The following is a 14627-nucleotide window of genomic DNA, read 5'->3' on the forward strand; positions in this document are numbered from 1 at the left end:
TTTTCCTTTGTCTCCTTCTCTCTCTCCTGCTGTTGCTCGCTCTGTTCCCTGGCTCTCTTTTTATACATCATGCAACTCTATGTGCCTCAATTTCACCCTATATGCACTCCCCTCTCTTGCTGTCCCACTTCTCTGTGCCCGTCTCAGCATGCCGCTCACTGTCCGACTCATCGCTCTCTGCGTTCTCTCTCTCCCGGCACCCCATCCTCGTGTGTTATGCAAATAAGTATATTCTCTTATCTCCCGTGTGTGCTCATTTACAGGACATACAAAAAGATATGAGAGGGAAGCGCAGAAATTGGACCTCCCTGGAGTCTACCTTCATTTAGCACTCCCCTGAGGAGTCCAATGCCCGCTGGAGTGCCCACTTCGCGCCTTGTCTTCTACAATGGTTAACTCAGCCAATATAGCAGACAGATGGGAATGGTAACATGGCCTTCTAAAGTAACCATGAACAAAATGCATGAGAAAAAGGCAATAAAATAAATCTCGATTTATGCCCCCTATGCTTCTCTCGCATTGCGTTGTGCCTCTTTTTTTCGATCCGTGCAAAAGACTTTCGCACCTTCTGCTTTCGCTCCTTATACATCTTTTGCCTTTCTTCTCTCTTTCTCTCTCTGCTTGTCTTCCTCTCCCTCATCGTCTCTGTGTTGTTTTCCTTTAAATTCTTGCCTGCCTTTAACACTTTGGTGCTTATTACGAGTATGGCGATGTGGGAAAGAAGTTGCGGTAACGGAATTACTGCCACATTCCCCCCACTGCCATACTACGAGTTTGGCACTGGAATGGGTGATTTACCTCCAGCATTATGTTGGAGAGAAATCCTCCCACTTTCCGATGAAAAATCCCCAATATCCCCAATGGAGTATGGACTTCATATTAATGAGGACTAGCACAGCCACCACCACTTGTAATCTGCCAGTAAATCTGCCAGACCAAGTGGTGGTAACAGTAATTCGGTTGGACGGTTATCCAGCAGATTTACTGCCAGAGTGCCGCTGAACTCATAATGAGGTCCAATTTGTCTTGCTGCCTTTCTCTCGCTCTCCTTATTCATAACAACGGGCCTCATTACTAGTCCCGCGGTAACCCTGCTGGTGCTACCGGTGGGTTGCTGCAGGACCCGTAATAATTTACTGGCACCTGACTTCCCGGTGCCACTGGGCCATTACAAGTCTAGCAGCCGGGAAGTCAGGCGCTGGTACATTTGTTAATCCCCGATCCCATAGAGTCCTATGGGACTCTATGGGAGTTGGGACACGGGAGCACCGGCATCGTTAGCAATGGTGCCGTGCTCCCATGACAAGTCTGCCTACCGTGGCTGCTGCGCCCGGCAGGGTCAGACCTGCCGGGCACAGCCGCTCTGGCAGGCAGACTTGTAGTTTGACGGTCCGTAAACCAGGGTGCCGGTGAGCTTACCGGCACCCTTGTTTCCGAAACGGCAACTTTGTAATGAGGCCCAATGACTTGGTTTTGCTCAATTTCTCCCACTCACTTTTCTCCATCTTTCACTCCTCGTCTCTCATTCCGCATCTTGTAGAATTATTCTCCCACTTCAGGATTTTCCTCCCTCTTTCCTTCCCTCTCTCTAACAGGGGTTGAGCTGAATGCCAGTTTTGAAAGCTGGTAGTGAGTCGGGCCACTAAACCTATTACATAGTTGGCACCCCCCTTTCTTTGAGTCCAGGAGGAACAGCTATTTCAGCTTACTTTGGCCCATTAGATGCATCTTTCACCCAAATACAGAGGCTATTTAGGTTCACAAAGATGCAAATAAATGGTGCAGTGGACTATCAAAAAGCTGAGTCCAGCAGTTAAGTATTTAGCTTCATCATAGGGGATATTGCCTGGACAGGCTTTTGATCTCTGCCACCTTACGCTTGCTGATGCTGCCATGTTAATGATAGTGTAAACTAAGTAAATACACTGCTCTACGAAGTGAGAGGTTTGACAGGCTCGCGCCATCTGAGCCACAGGCTGGGCATCAGATCCAAGTGATGCCTGCTGCCGAAAAGTTGGAGGGCGTAGACACTCCCAAGTCCTAGGCTGGTGCCGCCCATGCCCTTTACTCTCTCTGTCTTGCTTCTCACCATTGTATCCCCCGCTCTCATCAAAAGAGTGGATATGTTCTGTTTCACAGTGTCCAGCGGTACCATGGTATAGGCACACAGGCCAATGTCATTACACTCTTTATGGAGCTTTGATTTGTTTAATAAAGATCTGAAATTATCATCCCCATTATGATGGCTGTGGTTGGATGTTTCACACTTATCACTAAAGTCTATGCATATTTTATGATGCAATTAATTAAGTTCAAATTGGGAGCAATCCATCAGAGAGATGAAGGATGATGTGCTTTCTGTTCCTGATAGTTTTCTCTTCGGACATGATTAACCAACAAGGATTTTTTTCTGTATCCCAATAGCATCAGCAGAACGATCCAAGGGTTGAGTCGCCGGAGAGCTCCAGCCACTGCTCCTCCATTGGTGTAGGTGGGAGTGGTGCACCGCAGGGCAATCAGTATGGGAAGGGGGCCATCATTCCTGCTGATTTAGTCTTGCAGAACATGCAAAGGGCAAAATACACAACAACGAAAGCGCTTACACTGCAAATTTTGAACTCTCGGATGGTCCACTCTGGAAGCACAGACTCTGACATCATCTGAACGATCAGGTCTCCGTAATACAGAGAGTCCTGGTCGAAGGGCCAGTAATGGTCACACTTTACCTGGATGGAGACGGAAATGGACACTGCATGAAATGGCTTATTTTACAGGGCATACATTGATGATCCATACCTTGGACAGTGCACACAAATAGACAACATATGTTTCTGTTACACAGTGAAAAAAGAATACTGAATAATACTTAAATGAAAGTGGTAAAGGTAAAGGCTACTGAAAATAACTGGGCAAAAAATTATCGAACTAACATGGCTTTAATATTCAATTTACGATAATAAAATACAACAAAATAAAAATAATAAAAATTCTTTCAAAGAGTATCAAGGTCTAGAGCAGGCGAAGAGGAAGGAAGAAGGCAACAAAACATAAGGAAATACTTATCTTGAAAAGTATCACGGTCTAGAGCAGGAGGAAGGCAGCAGGGGGGCTATGAAAACTGGGGGAATTCCTCTCGATTCTAACCCACCCCCCCCCACCCGTAGAGACATAGGTAAGTGACATAGGTAAGTGCAAAGATTGACTGTTGAGTAAAGCTGGAATATAGGGCGATTTGCCCCTGCGTAATCAATAAATATCCAAAAATACCGTTTGAAACAAAACTACACAGATCTGGACAGAATATCTCTTTCTTTAAGGGAAAACAATAAAATGTAGATATTTTTGTTATACTTCATTAATTAAAAATGACTTCCTTTTTACTATTTACATTTTTTGTAATGTACATTTTGATGTTTTTACCTCTTCATTTTTGCTCCAGGTTATTATACATGGAATTTATTTTGCATGGAAACATATGATTTTAGTCTTTATGAAATGTTAATACCGCCCAAAGCCGAAACTACGACAGCCAATGACAATCTTTCAATTTCATGAGAATTTGCTCTGGCCCTCCAATGACAGATTGGAATAACATAGTAACCGATGCCGAACCTTGTACCTTTCTCATCTACCTGTCCTGCAATATGTCAAGGCTGCTTGGGACTGGACAAGCTTGCGTGTATTGCAGAGGCTTTCACCGACAAAATATGGCTAGGGCTTGAATTAGGCCCAGACATCTATGTGAGACCCCAATATACCAGCGGTAATGCTGTCATTAAATCTGGCTGCTCAGGTTAGTGCTGGTGGTAGTGCTATTTTCCACCACCAAATTATCCAAAGCTTCAATGAGCTCAAATATTTCAGAGCAGATTTAAAACTCAGGATTTGGGAAAAATGTTGTAATACTGTAACATAACATACCCAGTGTAATTGAAGAATGTACTTCGCCCAATGGGTCAGCTTGTCACTGTAAACAAATAACAGATGTTTGTTTTGAACCAGGTGGTCAATCGTAGACATTTTATCCACCTGAGAATGATGAAGGGCTGAGTGGACCTGCCAGGATTGTGCCCGTGTCATCGGGTCGAGCACATATCCCTGCATTGGATGAATTGGTCTACTCAACTACTTATCCAACAAATAAGAGCTGGTTTAGAGCTAGGATTTGTACAAAGGTATGGATGCTGCACGTAGGCGAGTGAGGCAGAGGGGCTAGGCTGAAGGAATCAAGAGATTTCACGACAGGTCACTCCATCTGCAAGTGCAATAAGGCTGGGGCAGAGCCTATCTCATGTTAGGATCATCCAATACCGACACTGTAATTAGGACATTTTATCTGGGCACTAACCGAGTAAGATCCAATAGATGAGCTTTATAGAGCTAGCTCGAGGGCTGCTCCGGGAGTTATGGCCCCTGAAGACTGAATTAAATGCCACAGAGAGGGCATTTAATGAGGTTTATGGGCCCATAGCTCCAAGTATGGTTAGAGGGCTGGGTCTATAAAGCCATCATGTCCCCCGTGATGAAGGTGGTTAAAAAAAGGCAATCTGCCTGGAGTGACATCTGGGACCTGGCTAGTTCCCAGCAACCACATAGCAATGTGATGAGGAGGGAGAGTCGGGCTTAGAAAAGAGCCGGGCTGTGTCTGCCAGGTGCGGGCCAGAGAAGATTTTGGCAGCAAGGGGTGGAGCCATTCCCCCACACTAAGGTAAGGAGGAGGGGCTTGGAAATGCTTGGGCACCTGGGCCGCATCAATTAGATAAGGCCCAGTGAGACTCAATGGTGCGAGCGGGCGGCGGGGCTCTCAGCACGGCTTGAGGGAGTGCAGCGCTGAGAGACTTGCCGGTGGCTGTGATCATGGGAGTCATGCGGCTCCATCCCATTGGCCAATTTGAAATTCATGAGCCCCATACCAGCAGCATCGTGCATTCCCGCCAAACCCACTTACCTCCCTGGTACAAGTACCTTTACAGTTTGCTTAGGAAACATCTGCTAGCCAAAACTATGTATCCTCACTAGGCGTTGACAAAGTACCACTTATGCTCGAAAACAAATGTTGGTGCCAAGGCACCCCCTATGAGTCAAAACTATGTAGCTTTGTTAGGTGGCAATAAACAGACACCTATGTGCCACAGCTAACGATGGCAATACAATGTCACCCATTAGAGACAACTATGCAGCCAAAGGATGCCTACAGACTTGCTCTGCCTCCACAATGATTTCCCTCTCATCTACACACGCTTCCGATATTTATGCCTCAATAGAGCACCGCCTATGAGCCAAATCTGAAAACGAAAACAATCAAAGTAGATGGTATTTTCTGTCTGTGTGTAGTGGCTAGAATTTGCTATGAAGCCTTGCCTTTTCTTTTTATACGTTTTGAGAAAGGAAAAAGAATACATACATTCCAACCTATGCAAAGTAACAATAGGCACACTGGCCCCCATTACTAGTATGGTGGTAAGTCTGAGCTTTCTGTGGAATGACCACTAAGCCTGTTTACACTTACTGCCACTTAGTCCAGAGGTGTTACCACGGGATAAGGAGTTGGGCTAAGGCAGTGTTAATGCCCATTTATCCAGTCCAAAGGACACCATGGAAATGCCTGTATTGATCAAATAGAAAAGACACATGAACCTCTACTGTCATCTGTATGAACACATTTCATCTGCTGCAAAAGCCCAGCCAGGGGTATGTACATTCTAGACGAGAACTGCACTGTTCCTAGCAGCAACGATCACAATAAAAAACTCAGATGAATGCCATGAATTAAAGACATTCTCACTTTAAAAGTTAGCATTCATGTATCATTGTAGTTTTCTTGTATAGTGCTTGGTCCCACCATTGGCCACTTTAAAGCACCACAGGGGAAGAGGATAACGGTGGCATAGAGGAAGAGGAGAACGGGGGAATAGGACTAATAGGAGGTAAGAATGGGAAAGACGAGGGGGTGAATATGGAAGAGTAACTAGGGGCGATTCTGTCTGTCAAAAACAGACCTCTCTCAAAGACGTTTGACAATCACAGAAGTGTTTGCCCTGTTTGGGAATCAACAGTTTGAGACTCTGAGCTATTTTCATACCACTTCAATTGTATGAGCATGAAAACATAGGAAACGTAGCCACCGAAATGGATAGCACAAAATACAGTGTCCCAGCCAGGTAATAGCAGCTAGATGGTGGAACTCCCTCCCAACTAAGAAATGATAGATCCCTCTGGTCATTTAGAAAAAAGCTCAAAACCTTACTATTTAAGCTAGACCCTTCACAAAGCACTCAGCCCCCTGGTGGACACCCCCACTGCTGCTAAGATTAACACTATGCATAGCCAGCATCGAGCCATGATATCCATTATCAACAGCTGTCCCTAAATTAGCATATAATCATGATTGTGTTATGCATCTCTGTGAACTTATATGTAAATATGTAACCAATCTCTTAAGAAATAGCGCCTAGATGCCTCTGGGCTACGTGCGCTTTATAAATGTTCACATAAATAAAGAGTTAAGATACGAGATGGTGACATGCAGTCTTCCATTGTGGAAATGGGGTAATTCGGCACTAGCCCCCGCTTGGGAGTTGTTACTCTGAAAGTAACCCTTTTGATCGCAGAACTTGGACTGTTTTTGCCAATCATACTCAGTGTAACACAGCTTCCTGATGGTTTGCAGCACACGAAGTAGATGAGATGATGTTTTCCAGTGAATCCCAACAACTCCAGAAGGTTGCTCCCAGCCATGTTCCAAAATGGCCGACCACTTGCTTGATTCTTAGGCAGCTTCAGGGTGTTTCAAAATGTCTGATGAGTGGGTGGATTCCTGAGAAGCTCCTGGCAACTGTACACGTGCATACTACCGTACCTCGGGAAGCAGAGTTACCAATGACACCGCGTGCAGTCTGCCACCAGCACAATGATGCCTTCTAGAGAAATGATCAACACTGGATCGCGTTTCAATCTGCTGCGTTTGACTATAGACTCTCTTACGCAACCTCCTAACAGAAATGGTAGAATTACAGGGGTATTAACAGGATGTGCACTGGCACCGCTTGACAGAAGGGTTGTACTGCTGTGCACGGTCCCTGCCCCTTGGACAGGGGACGCAGAGCCCCAGAGAATGCCACAGAAGAGAGATGGTGGCTCAGTGGCGTTCTTCTGGCCTGTTGTCATGCCTATTCACAAATGCCACCGCAAATCCATTCTATTTAAGCATCACCAAGGAATGGAATCTGGAGATGGATGCAATTATATGATGACACATGCAGGGGTGAAATGCATTTTTGAGATTGCCCGGGTTTGTTTTGCAGGAAGCCCTGTGCCTCATACTGCAAAAGGCATTTTTTGACACTGTAGGCACCTCGCGGTATCCTCCCCCACTTCAGTCAGCCCTATTCACACACGTCTGCCCAGGTCAGATCAAGAAAAAGGGAGGTTCACGCATCCTCTGCAAACTGCACAAAAACACAAGTGCACGCATCCCCTGATTCTCAAAGGCGAGGTGGCCATTTGGGGTGGGCCTCTGGCCAGAGTTGTGGAGCCAGCCGGCAGCTGAATATGCATGAGCCGGGGTGAAGCTTGGCTGTTGGTGGCCCGCCTGGATGACGAAGGCAGGATGGCAGAAGATGCCAGTGTCATCATCTCAACCAAGTTCTTGCAGCAGCATTTCCCACTGCTTTTCATGAGCATGATGTCAGACTCAGGGACCTTCCCCATCTGGCAACCTGGAGCCTATCACTATCACTGCATTTTACCATGGCACTCCTGCGGGGCAATTCCATACCCCACTGTTCCAGTGCCTCCCATCACCATGTCTGAACCTCCAGCCCCCCGCCCCTCTATCTACATCCCATCTGCAGTAAAATGCTGTCAATTCACCGAGGGCATATGGGTGGACATTCAACCAAGTCCTGGTGCAGCGAGGTTTATTTCTATTAGAATGTACTTGGGTTATTTCTCTGCCTCTCTTTTCTGGGAGGTGGGGTTCACCTGTGCCCCTCCTTTCCCCAGTCATTTCTGACTCAAGCTATGTCTATTGCCAACCTCCTCATCATCACCTTTGGTCTGTAGTTCAGCAGATGACTCCCAGGATATGGGGGTGGGGGGTTAGATGGGAGATCACAAAAGAGGGAATTGGGCTAGCCATCAAAGAAGACCTACGTTAAGGCCTTTAAACGGTCTGGCGCAGCCCCGATTGCTGATATAATGAAGGCCGAGTTCACCTTGCTTGGGCCAGCATAGAGGCTCGCAAAGGCAAAGCCTACCTTGCCTGCTCCAGCAGGGCACAGCTTCCTCAAGTCCTCCATCTCATTCAGCATATCCTGTCCATTCACCCACGTGAACCCATCAGAGCAATCAAGCGTCATATTGGGTCAAATATGACCATATAGCCATGATCCCTTGACATCACATTCTCAGCGTTCCACCCTGCTTGACATCACATTCTCAGCGTTCCACCCTGCTTGACATCACATTCTCAGCGTTCCACCCTGCTTGACATCACATTCTCAGCGTTCCACCCTGCTTTATTTTAAGATAATGTGTAATCACTGTGGAACACCGGCAGACACCTCAGCTCTGAAAATGCACACATCTGTCAATGAAAGGATATTGGGTCTCATTAGGAGTTTAGTGGTATCTCAGCGGTAAATCTGCTGAGATACCACTGAACTGTACTACTGTTACCGTTACTTGGTCTGGCGGTATTACCACTGAGTTACAAGTGGTGGTGGTGGTGTTAGTCCCCATTTAATGTGACTCTGTACGGCTCCATGGGAGATTTTTGTTGAATTATCACCGCAGTAATTTCGCCGGCGGCCATTCCACCGAAATTTGGCCCAAAGGTGGCAGATTTACCTACAGCTCGTAGCTGGAGGTGAATCCTCCAACTTACTGCCGAACTCATAGTTGGGTGGTGCGATGATGCTGCGATATACCGTATCACTGCCGCATTTTACTGCACTGCCCAACTTATAATGATGTCATATTACACCATTGGAGACAATGCTAGAACAGGCAATCGGTGGGGAATGGTAGTTTGCTATTTATATAGTGCTTTCAGAAAACAGTAGGAAATACCTCAATATCCTGTCTGAGCCATTTCTTATATTAAGTATTTAGTTACATCAAAATCTTGTTAGGTGTGCTGCTGAAATGTGCTGCATTTTATGCACCCCTACCAGTGCATAAGCCCAAACAATTTCTTTGAAACAAATTGAACGTTCAAATATGCACAACAATGTAAAACATAATTCATGTTTTATTCTCGTGACACTGATTTCTAAGGAAAACTGCGCTTTTACATTGATATGTCCTACACTGTACAGACAAATTGGTGGTTTATGAACGATGAGAACTGAGTTAAAACCGATTTAAAATACACAGAATATTAGAATGCAATGCAACTAATATGAAGGATAACAATATGTAGATTCATTGTATAATTGCCCTGAAGAAACCCAGTAAGGATACTGTAATTTGACAGATCTGTAGAGTGAATCAAGTGTTGGGAAATGTTTTTTGTTTTGACAAGTGCTTTGTACTTTATATAATGACAATTGTTTTTGTTACAACATAACTCAGGAACGGTGTCACTAAGGAAGAACTACAATCTTCCCTAGAAAAGGGAAATACTAGAAAACAGAAATGTTTTCTTAGGATTAGTGCATTTCAATATATTGATTATAGATCACTGTTTGATTTTAAAAATCATTTTTACAGGAATACCACATTAATGACGTTTTACATTGTTGCATTAATTTGAAAGTTACATTATTTCAATGTTAATGTTTATATATATTTAATATTACTCAATAGCAAAGGGTACTCTTTTATCGACCTCAGAAGGATGAAGGATCGGGTTGGGCAGGCCGGTATTCAAACCTGCAACCTGCAGATCAAACACAGATCGCAACAGCAAGTGCTTGACCAGATGAGTTATCTTAAAAGCTGTAGCAGCCATTCCAAACCACTGACTGAAAGAGCGCATCAGGGACCTGAGTGAGGATGGGATAAGCACAGAGATCTCTCCACGTATCCGCAGGTGGAGTCATGTATGGGTAATGCTCTTCTCATACCACCCACACTGGAACACCCCACACTTCTGATTGAACACCATCACAATTCTATGAGGTGGGCAAGGTAAACAGGGGATGCTTGAGATGTTGTCCATAAGGTAGTGAGATAGATTAGCTGCAATCCCGGGGTTTTGTTCTGAATGACTTGTTCCAGGTTCTGATGCCACTCTTTTCTTGGGGATGTTCAGATTGGTTAAAACATAGGGGTTGCAAAGCGTCCACCTCGGGTAGCAAGCAGCAACATAGGGGTATACATTGCTACTTCAGCTACCCCAATGGTGCCATGTAGCTGCACAATCCACATTCTAGTTCTTGGACAGTTATCATAGTTCCCAAAAACCTGTAAGCCATTCAGTAACATATGAAGTAAAAATATGTCTTAAAAATGGGACAGATTAGGTCTGTGGGCGTGATTTACAAAAGGCTGTTTCAATGGGAAAGGCTTTGCAAGTCAGGCTCTAAATATCTTAATCCTGGGAGGTTTGGGGCTGGGGGCGTCAACAGGTTCTGTGCCCAGCCCCCATCCCTGAGTCTTAAGCATCTCAGAACCAAGGTTTACCATTAGGGTACCCAGCTGCCGAAAAGGCTAATTAGGTTTGAGCAAACAAGATTGCATTCTCAATCCTATAGGAAAACAAAACATATTTATTGAAGAGAATGTACTGTAGCAAAGCTCTATGTTTGCATACATGACATAATTTAATTTAATTCAATTTTGCATCTATATAGTGCTACGAACCCTCAGGTATCTGAGCGCTGCTTATTATTACCCACGGTGTGTGGTGCTCATTTATCGACCTCGGAAGGATGAAAGGCTGAGTTTGACCCTGCGTTAGCAAGCTCTGCACGGATGTCAAAGCGAGCGCTCTACTGGCTGTGCCATGATCGCTGTGCATCGCTGTACGTATAAACCTGTAATGAAACAATACATTAATTGACAAATAATTCCCAAGTCCTGATGCTCTAGGAAATACACTTGAGGTAAAGCAACACTCTTTGCTATCCCCTCCGTATTTTAGGGAAGTGCGTAAATCATTTTCTTATACGTCACTTTTGTCACTTTTAGTAAACAATTATCTTGTAACCTGTTTTACATATCTTGCACAAATGTAACTGGTTAATGCGCCCTGATACCTGAGGGTTTGGCGCGCTATACAAATAAACAAAATACAAAGTACGTGGTGTTCCAGGAATGGAAAGGTTCTTTCACAGAGAAATGTTTTAAAAGAATGGGTTGAAATGCTGCATTTTATTGCATAGTTTCAGACAAATTGGGTACAAATACCTGCAGTATAGAATCGGTCCTGTAGGGCAATACATGAAAAAATCGCAAAGATTCCAAAACTAACAGGAACATTTTATAAAACATTTTCAGGGTGCCTATATTCTACAATCCAAAGCAGCATTGGGACTATAAAGCGAATGGTTATGATGCCACTGCCCACAGTATGCTCCAGCACTGCCACTGTTGAATACATTTCATGATGTCTGTACACACTGTCTATGCTAGCATTGCCAGCGTAATACACTTTTCATGATGCCTGGGGCCACAACGTATTCCAGGAATGCCATTTTAATGCACACATTCATGAAGCCGGTGCCCACAATAGATGCCAGCATTGTCACTGTAATGCACAATTTGCTGATGCCTGTGACTATAATATATGCCATCATTGCACAGTAAAGCACATTTTCACTAACTCTTTGTTCACAACATAAGACATAATTTCACTGGAAAACACTTTGTCATGACGTCTGCACCCACAATTTATGCCAGCATTATCCTGTAAAACACATTGGCCCTCATTACGACCCAGGCGGTAAGGGGTTTACGCCGGCGTAAACTTCGCCGACCCTTACCGCCTGAGTACGAGTTCCCGTAGCGCCATGGCGGATTTAACACCTGCTTTTAGCAGGTGTTAAAATCCATGGCGCTACGGGACCTTGTTGTTAATTACGCCACCGTAATTTACGGTGGCGTAATTAACGCCTTCCCCACTCCCATTATGCCCTATGGGGCAAAAATGGGAATGGGGAAGGGTAAATGGGGATTGGGGACTTACCGCCCCGCCAAGGTCGGAATGGGGCGGTAAGTCCGCCAACCACCATGGCGGAGTTGGCAACTTAGCGCCATGGACCATGGTGCTAATAGCACCATGGTTCTCCGCCAAGGTCGTAATGAGGGCCATTGTCACGGTGCCTGTGTGCCCAATAAATAGCATTGCGCTGTAAAACACTTTGTTGTGATGCCTGTGCATATAGTACATGCTAGCATTGCCTTGTAAAATATGTTATTGTTATGCCCGAACCCACAATATATGGCCAAAATGCCCTGTAAAACACGGTATTGTGATGCTCGTGGCTACAGTACATGCATTGTTGAACAGGTTTTCATGATAAAAAGTCACTGGGTAGCACATCAGCTTGGGGGTCTGACAGCGGCAGAAGCCCCCCATGCCCTGTGTGCTTCTCTCTGCCTGCTTTTCATGATAATGAGTCCTCCATAATGAGAGAATGGGTGGCAGGACACCACCCATCCAACCATTATGGATGAGCATTCCTGATTGCCTTAGTTTGACATAATTGGTTATTTATAATGCACTTAATACCCAGAGGGTTCTAAGCGCGGACCCAGGGATCGAACTTGTGTTACTCTGTGTCGTTTTGCTTCCAAGGCGAGCACATTGCCACTGAGCTGTCCTCCCAGGACCAGCACCACTACATAATGTGTCTCGAAGAGCTTAAAGAATTGGTAATTCCTTTGAACGTTGTTTATCGCAATTTCCCAAACAATCATAATTTGAGTGCATGTGCCTATGACAGAGTGCTGGGTTAAAGGTTAAAATAACATATTTCCTCGGTTGTGCTAAGGGATGAAGACGTTATTAATCAATATCATTGAATAATTCAATCCTTGCACCCGATCACAGTGAGTCTGTTACAAAGAGAAGGTTGATTATAGCAGAGTTGATCATGGAAAGCAGTGGGTTTCTTGTATGCTATGGTGCCTTCGCTGTTTCCATTCACTTAGAGGCTTCATTTGGTTGTGCCGCAGCAGTGCAGCAAACCACGAGCCGCAACTGAGTTGATAAAATGGTGCATTTAGTTAGAACGGCCTGAACTCACACGTTTAATATCCTCAGACCATTCAATGTACAGACAAGCAAGACTAATATATAAAATCGACTCGGATCCTTTAAAAACAAACCACTCTCTACTTCAACCTCATGTCTACCTGTAGGATCTCTTCCATCCTGGACATAATTGCTCGCTAGTGTCCTCTTTGCCTTTACTCAGGTCCCTCCTTGTGCCTCTTCCCTTTTCAGAATGCAAGATTTTATATGGTCGCTTCGGCTAGTGCTGGCAAATCCTTCTCTTACTCATTGCCCACTAGAATTCATGGCCCACTCTTTTCTATCCTGGTGATCTTCCGAGGGACCTGCCCCAACGTGAAAGCCTCATCCAATGTATTACTCTTATTCATGGCAACAGAACCCAAATATTCCACCATGATCCAGTAACTGCCCATTCTTTCTCTACCACAGCAATGTAACCCTCCCTTCCCATGACAATCCATACATAGCTAGCCAATGTTTAAAGGTCAAAGCTGGCCCACAAAAAGAACACTCACAAGCAGTCTTTCTCCTGCCACGCCCCGACCGGTGGTCAGTCATAATATTGAGGAAAAAAAATGTTGAAAGACAATAATTTCTAAAAAAAAGTCGAAAAAAAATCGAATTCTTTATTTTTTTATTTATATATTTTTTTGGGGTTTCACGAGTAAAAAAAAGGTTAAAAAAAATAAATAAAAAAAAGAGGAGTTGGGGGAGAACCCCCCCATTTCGAATGAAAAACGTATTGAAAAAGAAATTCGATTTTTTTTTTTCGACATTATTTTTTCAAAAAAAGGACTTTCGACATTTTTGTATTCGATATTATCACTATGAACCGCCCCGACCATGTGGAACTTAATCCCGGGGAAAGCTCGAAAAGCCTTTACCATCCTCCAGTTCAGCAAAACATCAAAAATGTGGCTTTTTCAACAATACCTGCTTCGGGAACAATAAATCTGTCTCTCCCCCCCGCCAACAGTACTGCATTACTGTAAAAATGCCAAGCCTAATTCTGGCTCCCTCCTGTTGTAAAGAGCTCTGCTGCTCTTCAGCTAGGTTTACGCTATAAGCAATAAAATAATGTTTTAAATGATGGCGTACTAAGACCGCCTCACTGCTCCAGGAGGAATAATCAGGAGCTTGCACTCTTTTTATCCTGACCTGCTCCGACCCAAGGGTCCTCGGGCTGATTGTGGGCAAGTGGAATCCCCTGCACCTCCAAAGTACACAGCTATGGAAAGGTACTGGGAGCTGGTGTCTCATGCGTCCCGAGGGCAGCATTAGGTCATGGCCTGCTGAGCCAAGGCGGGCTGTGGGCATGACAGGAGAGCTGGGTGTAGCAAGAGGCCTCAGGCTAAGCCATGGTGAAGGATCTGGGGCCTCGCCGGGGAGGGTGATTGCTAGCAGGTGTAGTATCAGGACAATCCTGACACATAAACAGCAA

The 14627-nt window shown here is 44.8% G+C and overlaps 1 protein-coding gene across 2 annotated transcripts in view; it reads right to left on the reverse strand.

Moving 5' to 3' along the window:
- Positions 1 to 14627, reverse strand: part of PTPRB (protein tyrosine phosphatase receptor type B) — a 442488-nt gene that overhangs the window by 34378 nt on the left and 393483 nt on the right. For both annotated transcript variants that reach the window (XM_069628245.1, XM_069628246.1), the window contains one exon: positions 2604 to 2726. In XM_069628245.1, the coding sequence (XP_069484346.1) occupies positions 2604 to 2726 (123 nt within the window). The remainder of the gene's footprint in view (positions 1 to 2603; positions 2727 to 14627) is intronic.

This window comes from Ambystoma mexicanum, chromosome 12 (genome assembly GCF_040938575.1).
Source record: "Ambystoma mexicanum isolate Mex_15411 chromosome 12, UKY_AmexF1_1, whole genome shotgun sequence".
Taxonomy (NCBI): Eukaryota; Metazoa; Chordata; class Amphibia; order Caudata; family Ambystomatidae; genus Ambystoma; species Ambystoma mexicanum.